At 49.5% G+C, this 21,250-nt stretch overlaps 1 protein-coding gene across 2 annotated transcripts in view; it reads right to left on the bottom strand.

The window, feature by feature from the left end:
• MAP2K6 (mitogen-activated protein kinase kinase 6) overlaps nt 1–21,250 on the bottom strand; it is a 54,427-nt gene that overhangs the window by 9,063 nt on the left and 24,114 nt on the right. The window contains exons 2-12 of one of the 2 annotated variants that reach the window (XM_087750867.1): nt 19,602–19,668; nt 18,602–18,650; nt 15,983–16,096; nt 14,283–14,402; nt 13,392–13,508; nt 12,882–12,933; nt 10,665–10,792; nt 9,892–9,969; nt 8,974–9,113; nt 5,987–6,032; nt 2,389–2,504 (exon numbers count right to left, since the gene is read on the bottom strand). In XM_087750867.1, coding sequence (XP_087606993.1) covers nt 2,427–2,504; nt 5,987–6,032; nt 8,974–9,113; nt 9,892–9,969; nt 10,665–10,792; nt 12,882–12,933; nt 13,392–13,508; nt 14,283–14,402; nt 15,983–16,096; nt 18,602–18,650; nt 19,602–19,668 — 989 coding nt within the window. In that variant the 3' untranslated portion in view covers nt 2,389–2,426. Of the gene's footprint in view, nt 1–2,024; nt 2,505–5,986; nt 6,033–8,973; nt 9,114–9,891; nt 9,970–10,664; nt 10,793–12,881; nt 12,934–13,391; nt 13,509–14,282; nt 14,403–15,982; nt 16,097–18,601; nt 18,651–19,601; nt 19,669–21,250 lie in introns of those variants that run through there. The other variant, XM_087750865.1, reaches the window with a different exon arrangement.

Raw genomic sequence — 21,250 nt, forward strand, 5'->3', positions numbered from 1 at the left:
GTTTCATCCGCAACAAAATGTAACCTGAAAGGTTCCCCTCCACACAAAGCGGAATATAGAGCTTATCGTTACCGAGGGCCGGGCAGGCTTGTGAAACATGGCTGAGGCAGGGGAACCTCTTCCCCAAAGTCTGCACGACCCATGAGCTCTTCGCAGCAAGGAAACCCCCACACCTCGACTCCTCTGAGCCCTCCTCAAGCCACCCTGCTCTGCAGCTGAGGGGCACAAGGATCAATGAATCCCCATGAGCAATGCTCCCCCATCTCCTTCGATGCTGGCCCCAGGGCAGAGTTGCACTATTTTAGGGTTCACAGCCACCTCTGCGGGCACTGCCAGCCACAGCCGTGGCGGTGGCAGCCCAGGCACTGGCGGTGTCTATGTGCACCTCTTCAAAGTGGTCAGCATGTCCCTAGTGCAAGAGGTACCACCGTTCGGGAATCGCTGCTCTAAATACTGCCCTCCCCATCAGCCCTTCCAAGGGATCACTTCCCAAACAGATGCTCAGGCTAGTCAAGAAGCCCAGCCTGCACCAACAGACTGGAGCCACTCAACTGGCAGAGAAAGGGCTGGATCCCAGGCTGAATTACATCCTGCACAACTTAAATATTGCAGAGCAAGGCATGCTTCTAGTTGGGATTTGACTCTGAGAGTCTGCGCTGAAGCGATGGATGGGGAAGGGAGGCATGTGGAAGGGTGCAAGGCACGCGTGCACGCTCCGGCGCAGCCGCACGCACAGGCACTCTCCTTTGCAGGGCTGGGGGAAGGAGCCACGGGCAAAGGCAAAGGACCTCATAGCTGAGTGAGGCAGCTATGCAGGTTTGGCTCAGTCAAACCAGCGTCAATCTGGAGCCAGTGGCCTTGCTCCAGACTCACAGCAACACCTTGCAGTGCACGGTCCCCCCCCTTTGTCTAGACCATAACCATGCTACCTAAAAGCAGTGTGATCTGCTGTCTTCCTCTCCCACCCTGACAGTCCCCGCGCTCCTGCCCTTGGCTAGCAGCTGTTCTCTGAGGACCTGGCCAACAGCAGCGAGCTCCTGGTATGGGTGGGCTGTGGTTTCCCTGCGTGGTTTCCCAGGCTGCAGCTCTTGTGGGGGACACCTGCAGCCCGTGCCGGAGCCCAGCACTCCTGGCTGCCTTCAGCATCCCGACCAGAGCTGGATACGGCCCAAACCGCATGCCGGCACAGGCTCCAGGGGAGCTCGCTAGCACTCCCAAAGTCTGTGGGCAAGCATAGAGGGATTGCTGCCGATGCAGTGCCGAGAGCCCTGGAAACTCACACTGAGATATCCCATTTTTCACAGATGTTGTGCTATGCAGACTGTTATCCTTTCCCATGTGGAAAAGGAAAGAGGAACTCCCTTTTAGGCCCAAAGCAGCTCATCCCCAGCCCAAGGGAGCCCCAGACGCTGCAACGCTGCTGGGCTCGTGGGCAGGTGGGGACTGACCACTGCAGCCTCCTCCTGATCTTTGTGCAACTTATCTGGCAATCTATTTCCCTCTGGGGCTTTTGTCCCAGACACTATCCCAGCAATGTCTTCCCACTCCAGACCTCATTACCCGCGCGATATAGCAGAATAAGTCGGTGGGACGTAGGGCAGGGGCTTTCCCTGGGCAGGAGGCTGGCAGTGCACCACAGGCAGCAGGTTGGCCGGGACGCACCAGCTGGACTTGGAGCGCGGTGTCCGGAGAAGAGGTGACCTTGCGGGATGCTGAGGTCTCCCTCCCTTACAGTGATGCTGCCTCGCACCCTGCCTGCGAAAGCAGCTCGAGTAGCTGAGCTGAGATCCTTGTTTATAAATTCTTTTTACGATGCACATTAAATATTTTCCACAACACAGACACTTCTTCTCTTCTTTCTCTTTTCCTTTAACACCTTTTCCCCAGCAAAGCCCTACAAGTATTGCTTGCTGTGGCCTCATTTAGCATCATCATCGTCACCACGCATTCATCCTCATATAAAACAGAAATCTATTCCATCAAGCACTTAACATAAATAATAAAATAATGGAAGGGACAAAATATAAATCTACATACAACTTCATGACTACCATAGCACCTATTACCATGACAAAGCAAATTCTGGTTCAGGGGGAAGGGAAGGGGGATGAGGAGAAGGTTAGGAAAAGGGACTTTGACTGTCATTAAATATGTAAATCACTCTTTTAAATTTTTTTTGTTTTGTTTTTGTTTTAAGGTTACCAACCTTATTAAAATTCATTTCACTAACCAGCTCGTTCTATGTCACTATGGATACCAAAGAACCCTTTTAAAAACTTCGGCGAGGCGGGGGTTTCTCAGAATAAAAACAAAACAAAACAAAACACAGCGACTTTCTGTTGGTGCTTTCATGACAAGTCCTGCCACGCGCCCCTCCCCTGCACCCACCAGTCCACAGAAGGGCAATTCATTTACAAGTCCAGTTCTCAGTCTCCCAGGATGAGTTTGACAAAAGAGGCGACGTCTGTCTCTTTGGATTCGTGCAGGGTGAAGAAAGGATGTTGCTGGGAAAGAAAAGAGAGAAAAAATAGAAAAGTTTATTATTCACAACGCTGAGGACCAAACCTAAAACCTTTTCAGACAATCTTCTAGACAGTGAAAAAGATTTTGTTGCTAGCATCATAATATTGGGCTTTCCATGTTTTGCAGCTGAGGCAAGTCAGGGAGCCCAAGGGGCCACTTCATGAAGGCTGTAGATTTGTGCTGCCCTCTCGGATCCCCTCTAAACCCTGCCTTACTGGGACGGCTGAGCTGGGCGGCTCTCAAAGCAAGGGAAAGTATTAAAAAACACTGCCTCCATCTCTAGCACATCATGCCCTTTGGCACATGCTGGCTCGCAGCTCTGCGGTGCCCAGGGAGGAGACGTGCTCCTCCTGAGATGGTGGTTACCCACCCTACCGCGCACCAGCTCCAATGGGAGCAAGGAAAACCTTGCAGGAAGGCTGACTGCAGTGGGTTTTCCCTCAGCTTCCTGCTTTATCTGTGTATTTACCCTCTGGTGACTTTTGAGTCTCATTTCTTCCCTGCAATTGCTCACACTCGCAGCAGGAGATGGCTACTTTGCCCCTAACCACCGCAAAGAGGAAAGCCATCCCGGCTGGAAAGCCATCCACAGCTGTATGTTTAACTACTTAATCGTGACCAACATGGGAGGACATCCTGCCAGAAAATCTTGCCCACATTTCAGCACAAACGGAAAAATATGTGTAAGGAGAGAAAAACACAACCAAATGCCCCCTGACAGCAACAGCAAAGCCCCTCTCGACTAGCACCAGCAATTCAGTTTGCTACCGGGGGCTGCAACACATCAGCTGAAATCAGCCAACTTCTACCTGAAATCACCAAACACTGTTTGAAACCCACTGTCCTGGGCAGTTAATTGTATTTATTTGTATGGAGGGTGTCAGAGAGAACCAAAAGGCAGCTGGTGCCCTGCGGGGCTCACAGGTGACCTCCACTCTGTGCAAAATGCTGTTGTGCTTCCCATACGCAGGCTGGGGGAGCTTGGTTTGATTCCTGACCCTCTTGTTTCAAGCCAGATTTTTAAAGACATTTTGGGGTTTCCAGGGCTTTTCAAAACTGCCCCTCACCTCAGCCCCTGAGCATTGGCTATTTGAATGGTCACTTCTGGCAGTGGCCAAGTGGAGGGAGAAGAAGACCAAAGAAAAGAGACTTTCCAAGGTGGTCTTGAGTGGAAAGTTATCCAGTGAATAAAAAGAGGCAGCTCTGAGCAGCCGGGAAGTGACCCAAAGACAAACCAGCAAGGAAGAGGAAGCACAATTATGTGGGAAACAGAGCTGCAATGGGTTGAGGCAAGGATCCAGACATAATTTAAGGTCTCCCTGGGTCAGACAGTCACGGGAATCAAAGCGTCCTGAATAACTCTTGGAGAGATGGCCCAAATGGCCTGCTGTGTTATTATGCCAATGTGATGCTACTGCTTTCACATCCCAGCTAAGTCGCACCCAAAGCAGAGCTACCACAGCCTAGAAGCACCCGCAAGCATGACATGGGTGGCAGCGGTGGCCTCCCGCCCCGCCTCTCAGTGAACCCAATCCCTTTGCAACAAGTGAGCTTGGTTATAGCACAAAACACCTTGTGCCAGGTGGGATGTGCTCCATGCAACGTGCAGACCACCGGGGAGGAGTCCTGCAGTAGTTTCATGCTCCACTTCACCTGGGGAAGTGGGTTTTAAAATGAAATTAAGCATCCGTATCAGTTTTCCTGATGCTCAAGATAGCACAGAGTCATATTTTCCATGAGAAACCTCAATTCCACAGGAAAGCAAGGGAGAAGTCTTGGTCTAAATGACAAGTCCAATCCAGTACCGCAACTTAATGCCGTAAGAGAGAGAGGAGGGAGGGAAAAAACCCAACAAAACAGCAACCCTCAACCACAGGACCTCACAACATTCATGTCAGCCATAAAATACCACAGCATTGAGATACTCTGGAGAGGTGATCCAAGAACCTAATTCAATAGAAATGCGCTCGCTTGCCAATGGGTATTAATGCTGCAATACACGGAGCTGCTCCGGTGAACCTTTTTGATAAAAGGCCATTTGGCAAACTTCAGAAATTTGCTTAAAATATATATGTATTTATTCAATAATAAAAAAAAAAAAAAAAGGAAAAAAAAAGCCATAAACCTCGGGCCTCCCTTTGTCTGAAAGCAGTATTTGGACAAAGTGTGTGTAAATCAGATCTATATATAGTCTAATTGCATTACAGAGCCCAGCAAGAAATGCTACAGGAATTATTCATTGCTTATAACTCACGTTCAAAAGGTACGTGGATTTCCAGCATGTCTTGCAGCTAGAGAGCACCTTAAACCCTGTCACCTTCACACCATAGAGGTCCCAATGCCTCCGAGCAGTGTGAGGTAGCGATGAGGCAGCCCCCCTGGATGGCACAACGCACATCCGACAAGTTATGGGGCAGGAGACACCAATGCCTGAGGAAATTCTACAGCAGTTTCCACCCTTAACGCAGAAGATCTTGCCAGTGGCACCAGACAGGGGTGGCCATGTAGGCAGAGGCAAGCATTTGGGTCAGGATCTTCAGAAATAACAGTTAGGCACCTTCCTGACTTTAGCAAGCTGTGAATCAGGTGAGAGTAAAAAGGGACTAGATGCTTATGGGAGTGAAACACTGACTTCCTAAGCTCTGCTGCTTTTTGCCAGCTATTAGGAGCACTGGATCAATACCAGAAAGTCAGGAGAGAGAGAGGCCATGAAACTGTGGAGCCCCAGCAGAAAAATCTCACCACAGACCCTGTTCTTGCCAGCTCCAGCCCAGAGCTCTGGCTGAGTATACACCAGTGTCTGCACTGCTGGGAGTTCATCAGCAGTTAAGTGCATCTGACCTCAAAGCCCTGCACTGCCTTGCGTTTCCCCCGTCGTAAGCGTTTATCAGCATTTTCTTCCTTAGTTATTCCTCTGTCCTAGACACGCTCACAGCAAACAGTCTCTAAGCAGCAGATGAAATTCAATAACCGGAATTATTAGTCACAGACTCGTCTCTGTCCCTAACATCCAGGAATTGCTCTGTCCAAAAAGTCTCCTCTCCAAGGCACCATGACAGTAAAGCCTAGCAGGCCACTCAGCTCCTGCAGCCCATGTGGACCATCCATGGTGCATCCATTTCACTTATGCGTTTGAAGCCATCACACAAAACCAAGAAGAAGATTTTAACCTCACTAACTGACTCTTCACAGCCTCATTCTTGTCCCTTAGCAAATCTGTTAACTGTTTTTACATATTTTTCTCCCTTCATCTGACTGGAATAGCACCTGAACAACATTTCAAAGAGCATCTCTGATTTGCAGTCACCCTCCCAAGACCCTGAAGTGCCACAATTCTCACATCTGTTATGAAAATAGAGATGCTAAGTATCCCAAGTCACCCGTCACTGTTGGAAACCCTGTCCTCAGCATCTCACTGTAATCCATCTCAGCTCTGAACACTGCTTAATGCAGGCACACTCACCATAAGCTCTGGGTATGTCGGCCGTTCTTTGGAATTCTTCTTCAAGCTTCAATGAAAAAAAAAGAAGAAAATTTTAAAAGTTACATTCTGTATGCAATTTAAGCATGGCCATAAAATTATACCATGACAAAAGCAAGGTTTCAAGTCCCTATAGAGTAAGTTGAACTACTCATCCACATGTTAAGCAAACAGCTTAGGCCTTGAGGACGCCTACAGCCTACACAGCCCGCACATGGGCCCTGTATGGTACACAGTGCCGGGTACACACAAGTGCGGTGAGCTCAATCAAGGTCAAACAAGAGATCCGGAGACACCATATATACCAGTCAAGACATTGCCGGTTGCTGGGGGCCAGGTACAATTGGTTTTTTGGGTACTATCCAGTAGGCCAGCAACTAAGGGAATGGATACAGCCTCCAACCTCTGATTGGGAGCAGTGACCGAGTGGCTCTGAAGCACGTGTACAACTATTTGTTTATCACTGTGCTGTTATCAGTGGGGACGGTTACATGGGACATCCTTTTTTTCTCCTCTCCTACAACAGATGGCTCTGGAGGGTTGTATCTGGAAGTTATTTTGGTTTCCCTCCAGCAGAAAATAGCTTTTAAAAGACAGGACGTAATCTCTACTCACTTCCTGACAGTGTATTTAGGGGAAAGACACTTGGAGCAACTTGAAAAGATCTTCACACACGTACACGTCGGTGGTGGGGAAAAGGTGTCACACTGAGCAAAACAAAAGTGAGAACCTCGGCGATGATAAGTCGCTCCTCTGCTGGGATTTGCCGGAGCCCAGAGGAAGCGGAGGACACACACTGAATAGATATTTCCTGCTTGCTGTGTGTGGCGGGCTCATGTTCAGTGTCATGTTGTGAATGAACAGAGGAACCTAGTAACGATACGTGCCAATATTGCTGAACTGAAGGTACGGGATGTGTCACATCCTCTGAGCTCAAAAGCAGCCCAAGCTGAGATGCTAAGGTGAATGTGAAGGTTAGGTGTGCCCAGAAGCAGGATTTGGGTATAATCCTCCTAATTTAGACTCTCTACAAAACAAAAACCTTGTTCCCAGGTTACTAATACCAGGAAATCTGGTGACAAGTTACTGAAATCAATGTAAATCTTCAGGAAGGAAGAGCCATATTTGGATCTGATCCTGAATCAGACATCCCAGGAACTTCCCTGCAGTGGCTACAGGTAATCAGACTTTCGCTGCTCCAGGCAGCAGATGGTGCGATTCACTCTGCCACCTCTTGAATTTGAGATAGGCCTAAGCCAGGCCAATCTCGATACACTGAGTTGATGTGACCTGGTTCAGTGTCAGAAGAAATTCTCAGACTCCAACAACACAAAACTAGTGCAATCTGCAGCCAAAGCGCACTGTTCCGAGTCCATGCCACTCCCCTGGCGTTGAGGGATCTTCAGTGATCCTGGAGGACAGGATTTGCAAACAGAGGAACCACCACGTGCTCCCCAAAGCATGAGCTTTCAAGACATGAGTGCTGCTCAGCGAGGTCATTCTTCTCCCTGCAACCATTGTGAACGGCTGTGGATAGCTCACTCGTAAATAAGCCCGCAGCTATAGCTGCAAGACACCGTGCCTGCAAAAGCAAAATATTCAACAACAGCCTGCCTGGCACAAACAGGCAACTTTGCAATAACAAGTAGTGAGCCAGCAGCATGGGAGAAAGGCAGCTGGTCCAAAATCTCAGCGTGGGCCTTGCAAAAACAGTGGGCATTTTATGAGAGGGTTTTTCCAAGCCAGCTCCCACCTCTGATAGACACAGAGCAGTGTGGGCACGGGTAGGTATTCCCCAACACGGGTCGGTAGAGAGGCGTGCAGCTGAATCACGGGAACCTCGAAAAAATGTTTGAACAAGACTCTGAAGAATCTGAGTGTCGGTACTTAAAGTCCCCGGGCAGGAGTGGCTGATAATCCCCTTCCTGGGTCACAGCAGAGCCGGCTGGGCTCAGGCCCTGATGCTGGCAGCCTGGGAACAGTCTCACATTTCTGTATTTGTCGATCTGCCGTCCTTTCTTGGCTACCACGCAAACCCACCATCCACCTGCCAACTTGGCAAGCCGCGGATGGCACTGCAGCGCCTGGAAAATAAAAACGCCTCCCAGGCGGTTTCCAGGGAAGCTGGAGGGAGAAGCAGTCAGGAGCCGCGGGGCCGCCGCCAGCTCTCTTTGAACCATACGATGAGGGCAGCTGTGAGTCTCCTCGGGTGCTGGGAGAGCCTGTGCTTTTATGCAGCTCTCACAGCCTCCAGACAGCACACATCTGCTCCAACCCTTTTCCTACACCACAGCCAAACTCTCCTGCTGCTTCCAACCCCAAGTCCCATGGAAAGCAGCACAGCAGCCGGAGGGCCCCGGTAGCGGGATGGCTGGCGACGGGGGCCGCCATGGGGCAAACCCTGCCCCGCCCCTGCCCTCAGAGCCGTGTCCCCAGTGAGTGGGAGGCAGGAGGACGCAGCCATTCTGCGCCCTGCTCCCCTTCCCCGCCCCGCACCAGCCCTGGGGAGGTGAGGGTCCTGGCGGACCTGCCTGCCTGCACCTGCCCCTGCTGCCGGGCCACAGACACCCTGTGCTGTTGATGTGGGGGCAATCGGATTGAGAAAGTCCCCTAAATTCCTTCATCCTGCGTGTACCCCCAAAGTGACCGAGCCTGTTCCTCGCCACCTCAAGCAGGGAAGACCCCCACAACCGCCATCACCGGTGCTCTGGCAAAGGCTGCACGTTGCCTGCACAGCACCAGGCCCCGGCCCGGCCCTTACGGCTGAGTGAAGGCAGGAACACCTGTCCCTTCTCCCGGGGGGATGTTTTATACAAAAATTTGGGTTGTACTCCAGAGAGATGCCTGTGGGGACAGGGACGCAGGAGGCCACCGGTGCCTGCCCTCCTCGGCCTCCCCGCAGCATGATGGAGGCTAGCAGGGCCAGGGTGAGCGGGACCAGGGCGAGTGGGGCCAAAGGGGTATTTTACCATTGCGAGGTAAAATCGACGAACTCCGCCGAGAACTTCTCTGCCGGGAGCTGCGGCGATGGCTCCTCCACCACCTGCTTGAGCTGCTGGAAGGGCGTCCCCCAGGAGTCGTAGGGAAAGCGCAGGATGGCCAGCTCGATCTGGGGAGACAGTGCCCGCGCCTCAGGCATCAGGGGTGGATGCCCCACGGCTCATCCCCCCGCCTCACGGATTTTGGATTCCTGTGTGCCCACCCAGGGGTGTGCTTTTTTAGGCCCCGCACAAATACATGGCTTTTCCTCACCCCACCTGGCCACAAGGTCTCGCTTAACCTCGCTCAGCAAAAGGCCTGAGGAGACCCTGAGCAGTCTCCATATTCAGTCCTCCGTCACCCTCGTGTTAGACGTTGCTTGGGAAAGGTTAGAAGTTAAAAAACAACCCCATGTTGCAAAGGGTAACTGCGCTATAAAATGACTCTGCAAGCAGATGGATTCCCCCTAAACGCTGCGTGGGAGACGCTACCCATCCCTCCTCTTCTGAGGGGGACTTTGCTAATTGCTAAGTGCTGGGAGTATTTTTTTGTGCTTGAAATCCAACATGCTCCAAGGCAACAGACGCGCGGCGCTGGACGCCCTCGCCTTAGCCCATGCTGCCATCTCCTGGCAGCCTGCGGCCACCACAACAGGGTCATCCCCACCACGGTGGCACCCCACCAAGGCGTCTGAAGACAGCAAGGAGTTGACAAAGCAGCTCCATCCTCCTTCCCTTCAACCCTGCGGCGTGCTCCCTGGTACCCCCAGAGCTGTATTCCCATTCCCACCCCACCACCTTCCCAGAGAACCAGTGCCACCAGTGTCAGGGGGGCTATGGGGACAAAAATGAATCCACAAGCAACACTCAACCCTCCTGGCATCACTGCGAGCCCCCAGGTCACCCTACCATTGTGATCCCCAGGCTCCAGATATCAGATTTGACGCTGTACCCCTTCTGGTTCAGCTCCGGGTTAATTCTTTCAGGCTGTGAACAGAGACAAAGGTGGTTGAGGAAAAGGGATAGCCCCAGTGCGATGCCCGTACCCAGGGCTCAACAACCTCAGACAGGCCAGGACCACTTAGCCCATGCCACCAGCTTGCTCCCTTGGTTGCCATGGGGCCAGATCTGGTCCCACATCCTTGCCAGTAAGGGCAGGCAGTGAAACGGGTCACCAGAAGCAGATGGTACCAATTGGGGTGGTGGAGCTGACCCGGCATATCTGGCACGTAGCGGGTGACAAGCCTCAATTCTCCAGGACCATTTTCACCCTGTGCAAGTGCTCCACAGAGAGTGAATCCTGAACAGCAGCTCCCGGGAGGAGTCCAAGGGACCCAGCCCCTGGGGACTCTTTTTTCTCCCAGACAGAAAGTACTATTGTCCCCACAGGGCAAATGGCAAAAATGCAACACGGAGTAACTACAGAGTCTTCCTCAAGGTCACAGGGAGGTGATAAGGCAGCAGAAAGCTGTTCCCAGGAGATCTGATCTGACCCATGAGATCTGTCTCCCCTCTCTGCCTCTTTACAAGTAACTTCAGGGATACATCTTCCAAAACGAGTCCCCAGGACACATGCCGGAGGCTGATCCTTCCCCCTTTAGGATGACCCGATGCCCAGGCTCATGTTCCTCTGGCTGTCCCACAGCACCTTTCACATGCAGCTTCTCCGCGGCTCAACTTACAGCCATGTAGGGTTTGCATCCTGCATCCATGGTTTTAGCAACCGAGTCAACGAGGTAACCGCTAATTCCAAAATCGCACATTTTCACCTGCCCCTGCGTATTGATCAACACGTTAGAGGGCTTTACATCTGCAAGAAGGAACACATACCACAGTCACTGTCACGCATGGGTGGCTGTGCCAAGCCAAAAAAAGCCAAAGAGCTTCCTATCAGCAGAGGGCACCAAAGGTGCCCGTGCAAACCCCTGCGCTTCGTGCACGCCAAAAACCCGGCTGGCTGCAGATACTGCAAGTTCAGGTGACTGTCTCATGGGCCTGGCATACGTCCTGCCAAGTGTCCCTTCACTTGCAGACTCCCCTCTCTGATTTGGGGGGGGCGGGAGGTAACCCTGCATGTAGCGATCGTATCCCACCACGCAGGGGATGGCCACAGACATCAGAGTGCTCACAGGGGAACAGCTCAGCAGGGCTAAAGGCATCTCCAGAGGATGTGTGCAAACAGCTGGAGCTCTGGCAACTCCCCATCTGGATCTGATCTTATGCCAGCAAAAGGAAAAACCCATCAGGAAAGGATCAGAGGTGGGCAGGAAAGGGTGAAGAGGAGCAGGGGTTGCAGGGGAAGGAGGGAGCAGTAAACTAAGACAAGGATCAAGATTTCAGAAATGGCCTCTAATTTTAAGGATACCAAGCTTGAAATCAATGTGAACAGCAGCAGGCATGTGGGTGCTCCACACCTTATGGAAATTAGGCCAGTGTCTCATCTATTTATTACTGCCAGATTTATCTGCTTCCCATCACGGCCTTATAATCCTTGGTGCATTCACACTTGCATCATGCTCATGAAGGCAGTTACAATCACCATCAGAAAGGGAAATTAAGGCACGGAAAGAAGCTAGTAAGTGATATCCATGAGAGGTGCTTTCCTGCACAGCAGGCAATTGCTCCCTGCGAGGCTACTCCCAGATGAAATCTCAACACAGCGCAGGGAGCGCCGGCTATCCTGTTTTCTCTTGTCCCAGCACTGATGCTCAAAAGGGAGCAATCCTTTCCCTCTGGCCACCCAGAAATAAGAGGTCTCTTCTGCAAGAAGGCCCTCTGTCTACATGTGATAAACTATTAAACAGAAGAGCTGAAACAGCATCCGAAGGAGGCCAGAAGCTGCTTTTGAGTCCTGCTTATTAGAATAGGGTGGGTTACAGTTCATTAACAGCTCTCTAATCAGCATTTTGCAATCAAAAGCTTCAGGTATCTGAGATCCTCACCCATCTGTTACTATGCTGAAATAAGACAATTTTCAGTGGAAATCAAACAAGTAAACAGAAATTCAGAAGCCAAGCAGCATTTTCCACCTACTGTAAATGATACAGAAGGCAGAAACTCAACCCCCCAGCCACATGCAGAACGTACAAGATGTGACTGCCTGCTAGAGCTGATCTCTGCTCCAGATGCTCCTTTCCCTGGCAGTCACACACTCCAGGGAGGGCTTTTTCCTCCTCATGACAAATTGAAAACGACCCTTTAAAAATAAAGGTGTCAAGCAGCAACACTGCAAATTTGTTTCTTTCTAAGTGTGTTCATGGCATCTTTGAGATGCTCTAGAGGGGGAAATGTCAGAAGAGTTTAAGGAGAGTATTTATGACTTCACTTGAGGCTATTTTAGGTATCAAACTATTCTGCCCCACCAGTGCTCAGGGAAGCTCACAGAAGGTGATGAGGATGGTTAGATCACTGCACGAGGCATCACGCTGGCATGGAGAAGCCTCTCACTGCACATCAACATGGAGCCGTCGAGCTAGGGAAGAAGTCTTCGCAAAGCCTGATCCAAAGCCCACCAAGGTCAGAAGGAAAAGCCTGTTTTAATTTTGCAGAGGTGCTGAAGCAGACCATGGATTTAGACCATGCATTAGGGAAATGCAACCCAGGGTGAAACAGCCCTTTCTCTGTTTCCCAGTGAGGCTGGACCTCGCTTTTCCTCCACCTTGGGGAAATGCTGGGACCAGCAGGCAGTTTTTAAAGAGCAAACCAGCAGACATTTCCTCTGACTAGGGTTTGCTAGTGATGAGATGCTGGGGAATATTTTTGCTGTCAAAGGCCCATTTTATCTCGGGTATTTTGAGAGCCCTGTGCCTGGCCACAAGGCCAGCCTTTGCGAGGGTGAGAGTGCGCAGCGCAGGACAGACAGACACCAGCATGGCCATGGCTGTGCGCCTGGCACTTACCTCTGTGGATCACGGAGAGCTTACTGTGTAGATGTTCTAGTGCTTTTACAATCTGAAACAACAAATCTAGAGTGAATCACAGCTGGCAGCACCATGATGAGGAGAAAATGCTATCTGGCTTCACCTGCCCCATCCTCACCAGACCTCCTCGGAGGGAAGGAACTACATCTCCCCTGAGTCCTGCACCCTCACAGCAGCCCGAGGTGACGGTGGCTACCCAGGGATCTCACAGGGGCACCTAATGAGAAGGCAAAGGAGCTGCAGAGTCCTCCCCATATCTAACGCTGTGCCGCCTGTCAATTACATATACAGGCACATTTGGAGTATTTATGCCTTATAAATAACATCAGTTCAGACAAGATAGTGAAAGCCAGCTAGGAATGTTCATGTGGGCTGGCCCATGGACCACGCTCTTCCCAGTGCAAATACAACAGGGAGACTGGGTCATGTAGGACTTGTTTTAGAAGAGAAACACCCTTTCCCTTCCCTCCTCCCCCTGCTAATACTCACAGAAACGGCTATTTTTCCTAAGATGTCCTCAGGAATCGTCAGCCCCTTGTCAATGACGTGTTTGTAGAACTTGTCCAGTGAGGTATCCATCAGCTCCATGCAAATCCACACGTCTCCCTGGAGGATAAAGAAAGCAAATATCTGCCCACTGGAACGAAGCATCCTTTCCTTTCCTTTCACACGGAAAGGTCTTCTTTGGCACTTGCCTTTTGCTGGCCTGTTTGCCTCTTCCCTGCCTTTTAAAAGCCATCCAACAAAACTGTATTGGGCTTTCTCTTTCCCTCCTCCCCAGCTGGAATGAAGTGATGTCCACTACCATTTAGGGTGTATTTTCTGCTGTCTTTTCCCAAAGCAGAGTCACAATGATTTAGGAGTCCTGAAAGTTATTGGGACTGAGGTTCCCTATATGCTCAGGTCACTGCAAATGCTCAGCCAGGAAAAGTTCAGCTCTGCTGAGCTATGCTTAAAACTCTTCAATAAATCTTGCTCTTCAGAGCTTTCCACACTTTTCCTCCATGTGGCTTTCTCATTGCAAGTCAGGACAATATTAACACTAACGGATCAGGCTGTGAGTCGGTTGTCCCCATCACTCAAACCCACCACCAAGCCCCAACGTCTCGGCACGGGGGCCTCGCACATTCCTGGCACTGGGGCTTGGCTGCCCTTGGCATCTCCTCACGTGGGACCGCGTCTCTCCTTGCTCACCAAGAAGTAACTGTACGTGACAGATCCTTAGGCTGGGATTGAACAAATCCATATTGTACCAAGTCTCCATGTCTAGATGGAGATTAAACCCCTGGCACTTGGAGGGAGTCTAGGCATGGGAATTCAGAGCCTGGGAGAGGATCCAGTCTCCCGGGAGCAGTGCGGCTGATCTCCAGGATGCCATACCTCTCGGAAAAGTGCCCCATAAAAGGTGACAGTGAAGGGGCAATCTACTGTCCTCATGGAGATATCCAGATCCATCAATAACCTCTTCTGCTCCTGACTGTTCACTGTGGCTCGGATTCGCTGGAAGACAAAGCATTTTAGTGTTTGCTGTCCGCACCTCTGTACCACGCTGCTGCTGCCGCAGGGGACTCGCCACAGCCACACCCATGCTGGCCACAGTGCCCTGACATCACGCCTTTACCCTTTTACCACACCTCTTTGTGTTACCCTTTTATCATATCTCTTTGTCATAGGCACATCACAAGCACAGCACCCACGGTAGGAGCACGCCGGTGCAACAGAGGGCAGTGGTGGCTGAAAGGGTCTTCTCACCTCAGCCCAAACTGCAGGTGATTTTGCTCTTCCCTGCAAATGCCAGTCTTTTTGCAACAGCCAAAAGTCACTGCAGCTTGGGAGAGGAGAAAGGAGCAGGAAATCAAATTCTAGGCTGGCGGAAACCTGTGACTTTTGGAGCTATAGTGGACATCTATTTACATCGGCAGACTTTGGTCACAAGAGAGGGCTCCAGCCCTGCAGCCAGAGCCCAGGTGCTCCCCGTGGCTTTGGAAAATGGACACTTCCCAGTCTCCCAGGGAAGAGATGATGGAGACCCTCAGCTGGGAAGCACCACAAAGGAGCATGACACAGTTCAACACAGGTCACACACATATTCCAGGCTCCTTGGCCGAAGCCACTCGAGGTCAGTAATGTGATAGAATTAAACTGTACAGCATCACAGATGCAAGTAATAGCGTGAATGTTCCTGCCGTACCCTCTTCAGATCTTTCATCACACTCAGAGAGGTCCTTTGCAGTTTGGTGAACGCCAAAGCAAACAAGAAGACCAAATGCAGAGCACAGAGGCCCTGAGACACATCCCAGCATCCACAGCAAAGTCTATCCACAACTGAGGAGCTAAGAATTTTCCTTCAGTTTGCTCCTAGCTTCTAGCTCTGCATCTTTTTTTTTCTTTTTTCTTATTCTGAAAGGAAACTTGAGCTAAAATTCAGCCAAGCAAAAATTGGTCCTTCCCAAAATACAAATTTTCCCACGACAGTTTCCCTAAGCTGCAAGCTTATGAGTCTAAACTGTTGTTATGAAAACTTTTCATAATAGTATCTACAAGCCTGTCATGAATCAAGATCCCACTGTAGCAGACAAAATGTGAAAATCCCAACAAAAATTTCCTGTTCCAAAGAGACTCAAAAAGTCCCAGCTGAAAAAAATTATCTTATGCAATTAAATTTACAGTACACTCTTCTTTACAATTACAACTAGTGTGCAGAGCCCTGAATCTGAGGGTATATCTATATTAGAAAAAAATACGCATATTTAAAAAATGATGGCAAGTAGCTTGTAAAGTCCTAGCGAAAACAGGAATATTGCTGACAAAGGTGAACAGTATGTTTGTATGCACTACAATGCTGGAAACACGTTGAGCATCATACTTTTAAAACACTCCCCTTTTCTTGGTTAAATGGCCCAAATCTACCTTGGCACTCTTTGCCCCTGTGTAGAAAGAGGATTTCATAAGGAAAGAAGTAAATCTCAGTAAAGGCATGCGTCAGAGTAAGCGAGATTAGAAATGTGCACAAATGAGAGCGCAGAGGGCATCCACACACAACGATACAGACAGAAAGCACCTCGGGAGGCTCACTCTACCTTCACTGCCATGATCTGCCCGCTAGGCATGTGCCGCATCTTCTCCACCACCCCGTACGCACCTCGTCCCAGCTCGGAGATGGGCTCCAGGTCATCGGCTTTCACCTCAAAGTTCTGCAGGGGAGAAAACCATCAGCGCAAAGGTGGTCACTGCGAGAACATGCTACGCAAGGAGTGAAATGCCCCTAAAATCTAGTCCTGCTTAGCAGATAAATTCACCCCTGTGCATCCCCCTCCCTATTGGTGTTCATGAGGCTAGAAACAAAATCACGGTCCTCAGGGGTTGTCAGGATTCACAACTGTGCAGTAACTAGCAGAGTTCTGGAGAGGATGTGCCTCATGACGGCATGAGCAGGGAGCCTGCACCGCCGAGCATCCTGAGCAGGGCGGGCGCAGGAAGGACCACTCCTTCGGTGGATGCTGTCCCCGCAGCCACCCGCACCCGAGTGCCCCTCCCGGCCACCTTTAGCTGCCAGCACTTTCAGCTTCTCCGTCCTCTAAGGGCTGGAATGGAAAATGCCGTGGCAGCTTCTCCCCCGGGGAATCACCTTTAGTCTTTTTTTTTTTTTTTCCTCCCTTCCATCCTCCTCTTCCCACAAACAATCATGGAAATATCTCCAGGGCTTTTTTAAGGCCTGTAAAAGCTTATTTCTCCAGACCTGTAGATAGGCCAAATACCAGCTGAGTGTGCCCCATTTTTAAACCACGGAGGATTTATTTTGTCTAGCATTTGAGATCTCTTTCTCCTGGTCTTACAAAGGATGACTTTGTTTGGAGCCCTTCATTCTAACCTGCCCTTCTCCCTTCTGCCACAATATTGTGCAGCAGCTCTATTTTTTGCTTATTATTATTTTTGGAAGTTTAAAATATGCCTTCGCTACTAAAACCAGCCATTCTGTTTGCTGAACGCACAACCACATCAGTCAATCATCCTACAGAAAGAAGCAGGTTATAATGAACTGATTCACAGTGCATAATCCCACATCGCTTTTTGCCGGCACAGCAGAAAAAAACCTGCAGCCTGAAATGTGCTGGCTGGGGATGCCACGGCGTGCAGGGCCCATACACTGCATTACTGTGCGCTCGGGCTCCCGGTCATTCACTCGCAGCTACGTCGCCTGCAAAAGGAGCCCTGACTAACATTTTTGTGTTACAGCAGAGATTTAAGCATCTCTGACTGCCAGACACTGCTCCTACTGTTCAACAGGACCCTCTCCAAAAAAACACTTCGACTCTCTCAAGGCCACTCTTGAATTTAACAGCAAGTTTAAAGGGCAAGGAGGGAAAGCGGCTTTCCCTAGGGATCAGGGGTGAGTGTAGAAAGGCTGGTGGAAGAGGGAGCACATCCTAAAGGAACTTGGCTGGATAAATAGGTAACAGATCTATGGGAAATGCAAGCCATGGCATGCCAGTCCCTCCGAGATAGCCACATATCTGCATCTGTAAAAAAGACTGAGTTCGGGGTTTTACAAGTGCATTTCTCTTTGCACTGTCCAACATGGGCTCTCTGCCTCCGTGCATGGAGCCTTTTTGGAGCGCTTGAGCTCTTCCTTGTCCCTGGGACTGCAGGGGAGAAATGATTTTCTTGGAGCGGGTGCTTGCTCTAGCAGCAGGCATTTTCTCTGCCTCGGTGCTGCACCATTTTGCTCCAGAGGCATCTCACACTCTTTCCACCTTCCAGCCCCTGCTCCATGCCAGGGAAAATACAAAATCCAAAACGAAAGAAAAGCATCCAAAGATAGACATTATAAAACACTATTGGATTAGCATTTCACTTCATAAATTAACTCGCTGACACTGAGGCCTATCTTTTGCACCTAATAAATTTATTGCCCAGCTTTAAAGTGCTTTTATGAATTCTGCTGTGCCATTTTCTCCTATCAAAATAGCTGTCCTTGGTTTTGTTTTTTCCCTGCTATTTTTTTAGAACATCAGGTGGACTGGTTTCCATGCTGTCAGAAGGATTTGCTTCCAGGACAGGAAGATCTACCCTGAGTTAGACTCCTGATGAGATGGCCTTCAATATTAACGAAGGGAAATACTGTGGACGAAGGCTTTAAATCAGCAAAGGAACTGCAAAGGAGAGTAAAATCTGCTGTTAGCAATCCCCTTGTTTTATAATCATTATTTCCAGGGGATTAGCTGCATCTTATTGAGGCAAGGAAGGAATTTCCAAGGTGGAGAACATGAAGGGGACCCGGGTGTCATGGGATGCAAAGGGTGAGCGTTTGGGGGCATGTTCATCAGAGCGGTGACAACCAGTAGGTCACACTGCAGCTGGCCATGGGGCCACCGGTCCCACGCAGACAGCCCTTGTTGGAGAAGCACAAACACCAGATGCTATCGGCTCTCTGTGGCTGGAGGTGGCTGTCAGGGCTCACACAAGCTCCCAGGCTGCCTCTTCTTAGCTTTTATTCATCCAGCAGCTGCCTTCCATTTCAAGTAAAATGGGCTACATTTTTTTTAATAGCTGGTGTTTATGAATCTGCCCTTTTTTTGTGGGCTGAAGTTAAGCAATCCCGCAAGCAGCCCGCCTGGACAAGCAGCCAGCACCACAGCAGCCAGCCCAGGATTGTCACCTATCCCCAGAGGTCTTCTCACCATAACTCGTAGTCTTACCTCCTCGCCAATAGAGATGCAGGCTTTGGAGTCTAGATCTCTGGGTGGCCTGCAGGAGAGAAAAGGGAAAAGATGTGAAATGTTCCTTACAAAGATCAATTTTCCCTCAATGAGTAAATACAGGCCCCATCGCCCCCCAGGCCATCCCCTCGCACCTTCAGGCCAGCAGCCCTCATAGCCCTGAGCAGCCTAACCAGCTTCCTAGCTGTGCAGGATCAACAGATACAGCCAAGATCCACACAGTCACCCCAAAAAAGGGTCAGGAAGAAAGCTGCTGGAGTTGGCATTTCTCACATGCAACTTCCCCGTGCAGGAACCCAGAGAAATTCTTTGTGAAAGGCAAGCCAGGTGGCAAGCACCAAATCTCTGCCGGCCTGTATGAAAAATGGATTAAATGGGCATAAAGGTCTAAAACCACTGTAAATTATTACCTAAGTCATACAGCACGGGTTAACAGGCTAATAGAAGTCAGCCCTCAAGGAAGCAAAGAAAGCCAAGCAGGCTGGAGTTGCACAAATTGCCTTAAAAACACAGGCTTTTCTTTTGCAAGGCTGAATATGTAGGGAAGGGGATGCATTTTTATGCCTTGACCAAACGCATCTTGCTCAAACTGGGTGGCAGAAGTGCCGATCGGTTAAAATTGGGTGCCCATTCTGTTTTTTCCTTTTCCTGGGCACATCATTAAGCAGCACATGAGATGTACCACGGGCAGTGATGGGTAGAGGGTGATGGGCTGAGACTCTCTGGTTGTATCTGGGGCTACAAGAGAAATATAAGGCTGTTATTATCCTTCCTAATGGTGCCAAAATTAACCTAGGTGTTTTGCCCCTGTTCCTCGTGAAGGGTCCCCGTTATCCCAGACCTGCAAGCACGAGCCCCGGGTGCTGGCCGTGACCGGCCGCCGGCCCCTGGCCGTGGCAGCGCAGGCGCTAGCAAGGGCTGGAAGGCAGCTGGGGTTCGTGGTTTTCTTTTTATTCTGCCTTAGTGTTTGCAGACTTACGTGGAGCTTGTCTGTGGTTGCTCAAATGCTTCTTTAGGAATTTTCAGCCCAGGGTTTCTCTTTTTGCCTGTGAAACAAGAAAGAAGGAGAATTAAAGAAGGGCTTTTTTTGTTGTTGTTTTGTTTTGTTTTAATTTGCAAAACACAGCTTGTCTATATTTGTTGACCTTATTTAGCATAAATGCCCAGCCAGGCTGGTGGTGTAGACTCAGGGCACAGAGTTCAAAATATAAAGTGTCTTTGTTCAGTAACGCTTCATTTAGACCTGCAAGCTCTGGCTGCCAACTTGGTATAGAAAACAGGCAAGAGCTCTGGCAAAGGCAGGCCATGTGAAAATGCAAAGTGAAAGGTATTTCTCCTTCGTCAGCCCTACCCACGTAGGATCTTTTAAAATGTTTCTTAGATTTTAAATCATTCCAGATACATAACTGCAAACCCTGGCAGGATTAAAAATCCTTTTAAAATTGAATCTGAAAGTCCAGAACCAGATTCTGATTCTGTTTAAATGGATGTTTCGCCTCTTGGTCATTAAAGTTGTGCAAACCCAGCAAAAATAAAGCAGAATTAAGTTTGCAGGCTTCAAAGCCATTTGTTTCTGTTCACACTGAGCAGCCAAGCTTTTCTGAGCTGGATGAAGCTCAGGCTCTGAAGTAGTGCAAACGCAGGCTCTCCTGTAAAGGGGGTCCAAGCCGGCAGACACAAGAGCCAGGCAGACTAGAGATATACAAGAACCTTTTTATGACTAAACATATACAGCCACATTTCAGCATGGGGTTTTGAATTCATGGATAAAATAACCTGAAAACATAAGTCATGTCACCAAAACCCCAAGGTAAACATCTGGCTGTTTGGCTGTGTAATAAAATCCCTGGTCCCCAAAAACGGCACAAGCATCTAATTGAGGTGTTAAACATTTTTAACCTAACAATTTATATCGATTACTGTCTTTCTTTTACACATGAGTTTTACTCTCTATTCCCAACACTCTCTTTCTAACTTTACCTATACATGTTTGAGTTTGTTCTTCCTCTTGACCCAAACTCATGTCAATAGATGTCTGTGCATCCCAGTGGCGGAGGGGTGCTAGATCAAAGTGCAGGCACCCAGAAGTGACAATGACCTTTTTGAAGCAATTAGTCAATTCAGATTGCCAATCCTTTTTTTTTTTTCATCTTTTTTTTTTTTTTCCTTGTCTGCTCCAAAAAACAGGATCATGCTCACTCCTTTTGGCAAAGAGTCATTCCAGGATGGGACAGGCTGTGACAACCCAGCTGACACCTCATGGGAAAAGCATTTTTTGGAAACCACTGTGCACACTCGCTATTGTTATTAGAAATCTACAGAGCTGCAAATTTACAAAAGCAAAAAAAAAAAAAAAAAGCCAATTCTCTGTTCCAAGGAGCTTCCAGTCTAGCACAGAAAAGGCAAAATAAAAGAAGCAAGGTCACTCAGAAGCATGAAGAATAGTGCTCAGTTTTCCCAAGAGGTAAAAGCTGGTCTGTAAGGAAGTAAAAATCATTGTAAAAACAAGTGGAGGAATTTCTGCGGTTAGCAGAGCTGTTCTTTGACCCTTTTCCTTCTAGTTTTCTTGGTTGTACACAAAGGTCTCTAGAATGCACAACTGAGAAGCAAGCCCTGCTGTGCGAGATG

This window comes from Nipponia nippon, unplaced genomic scaffold (genome assembly GCF_047370975.1).
Source record: "Nipponia nippon isolate SJK-2023a ecotype South Korea unplaced genomic scaffold, ASM4737097v1 scaffold_14, whole genome shotgun sequence".
Lineage (NCBI taxonomy): Eukaryota > Metazoa > Chordata > Aves > Pelecaniformes > Threskiornithidae > Nipponia > Nipponia nippon.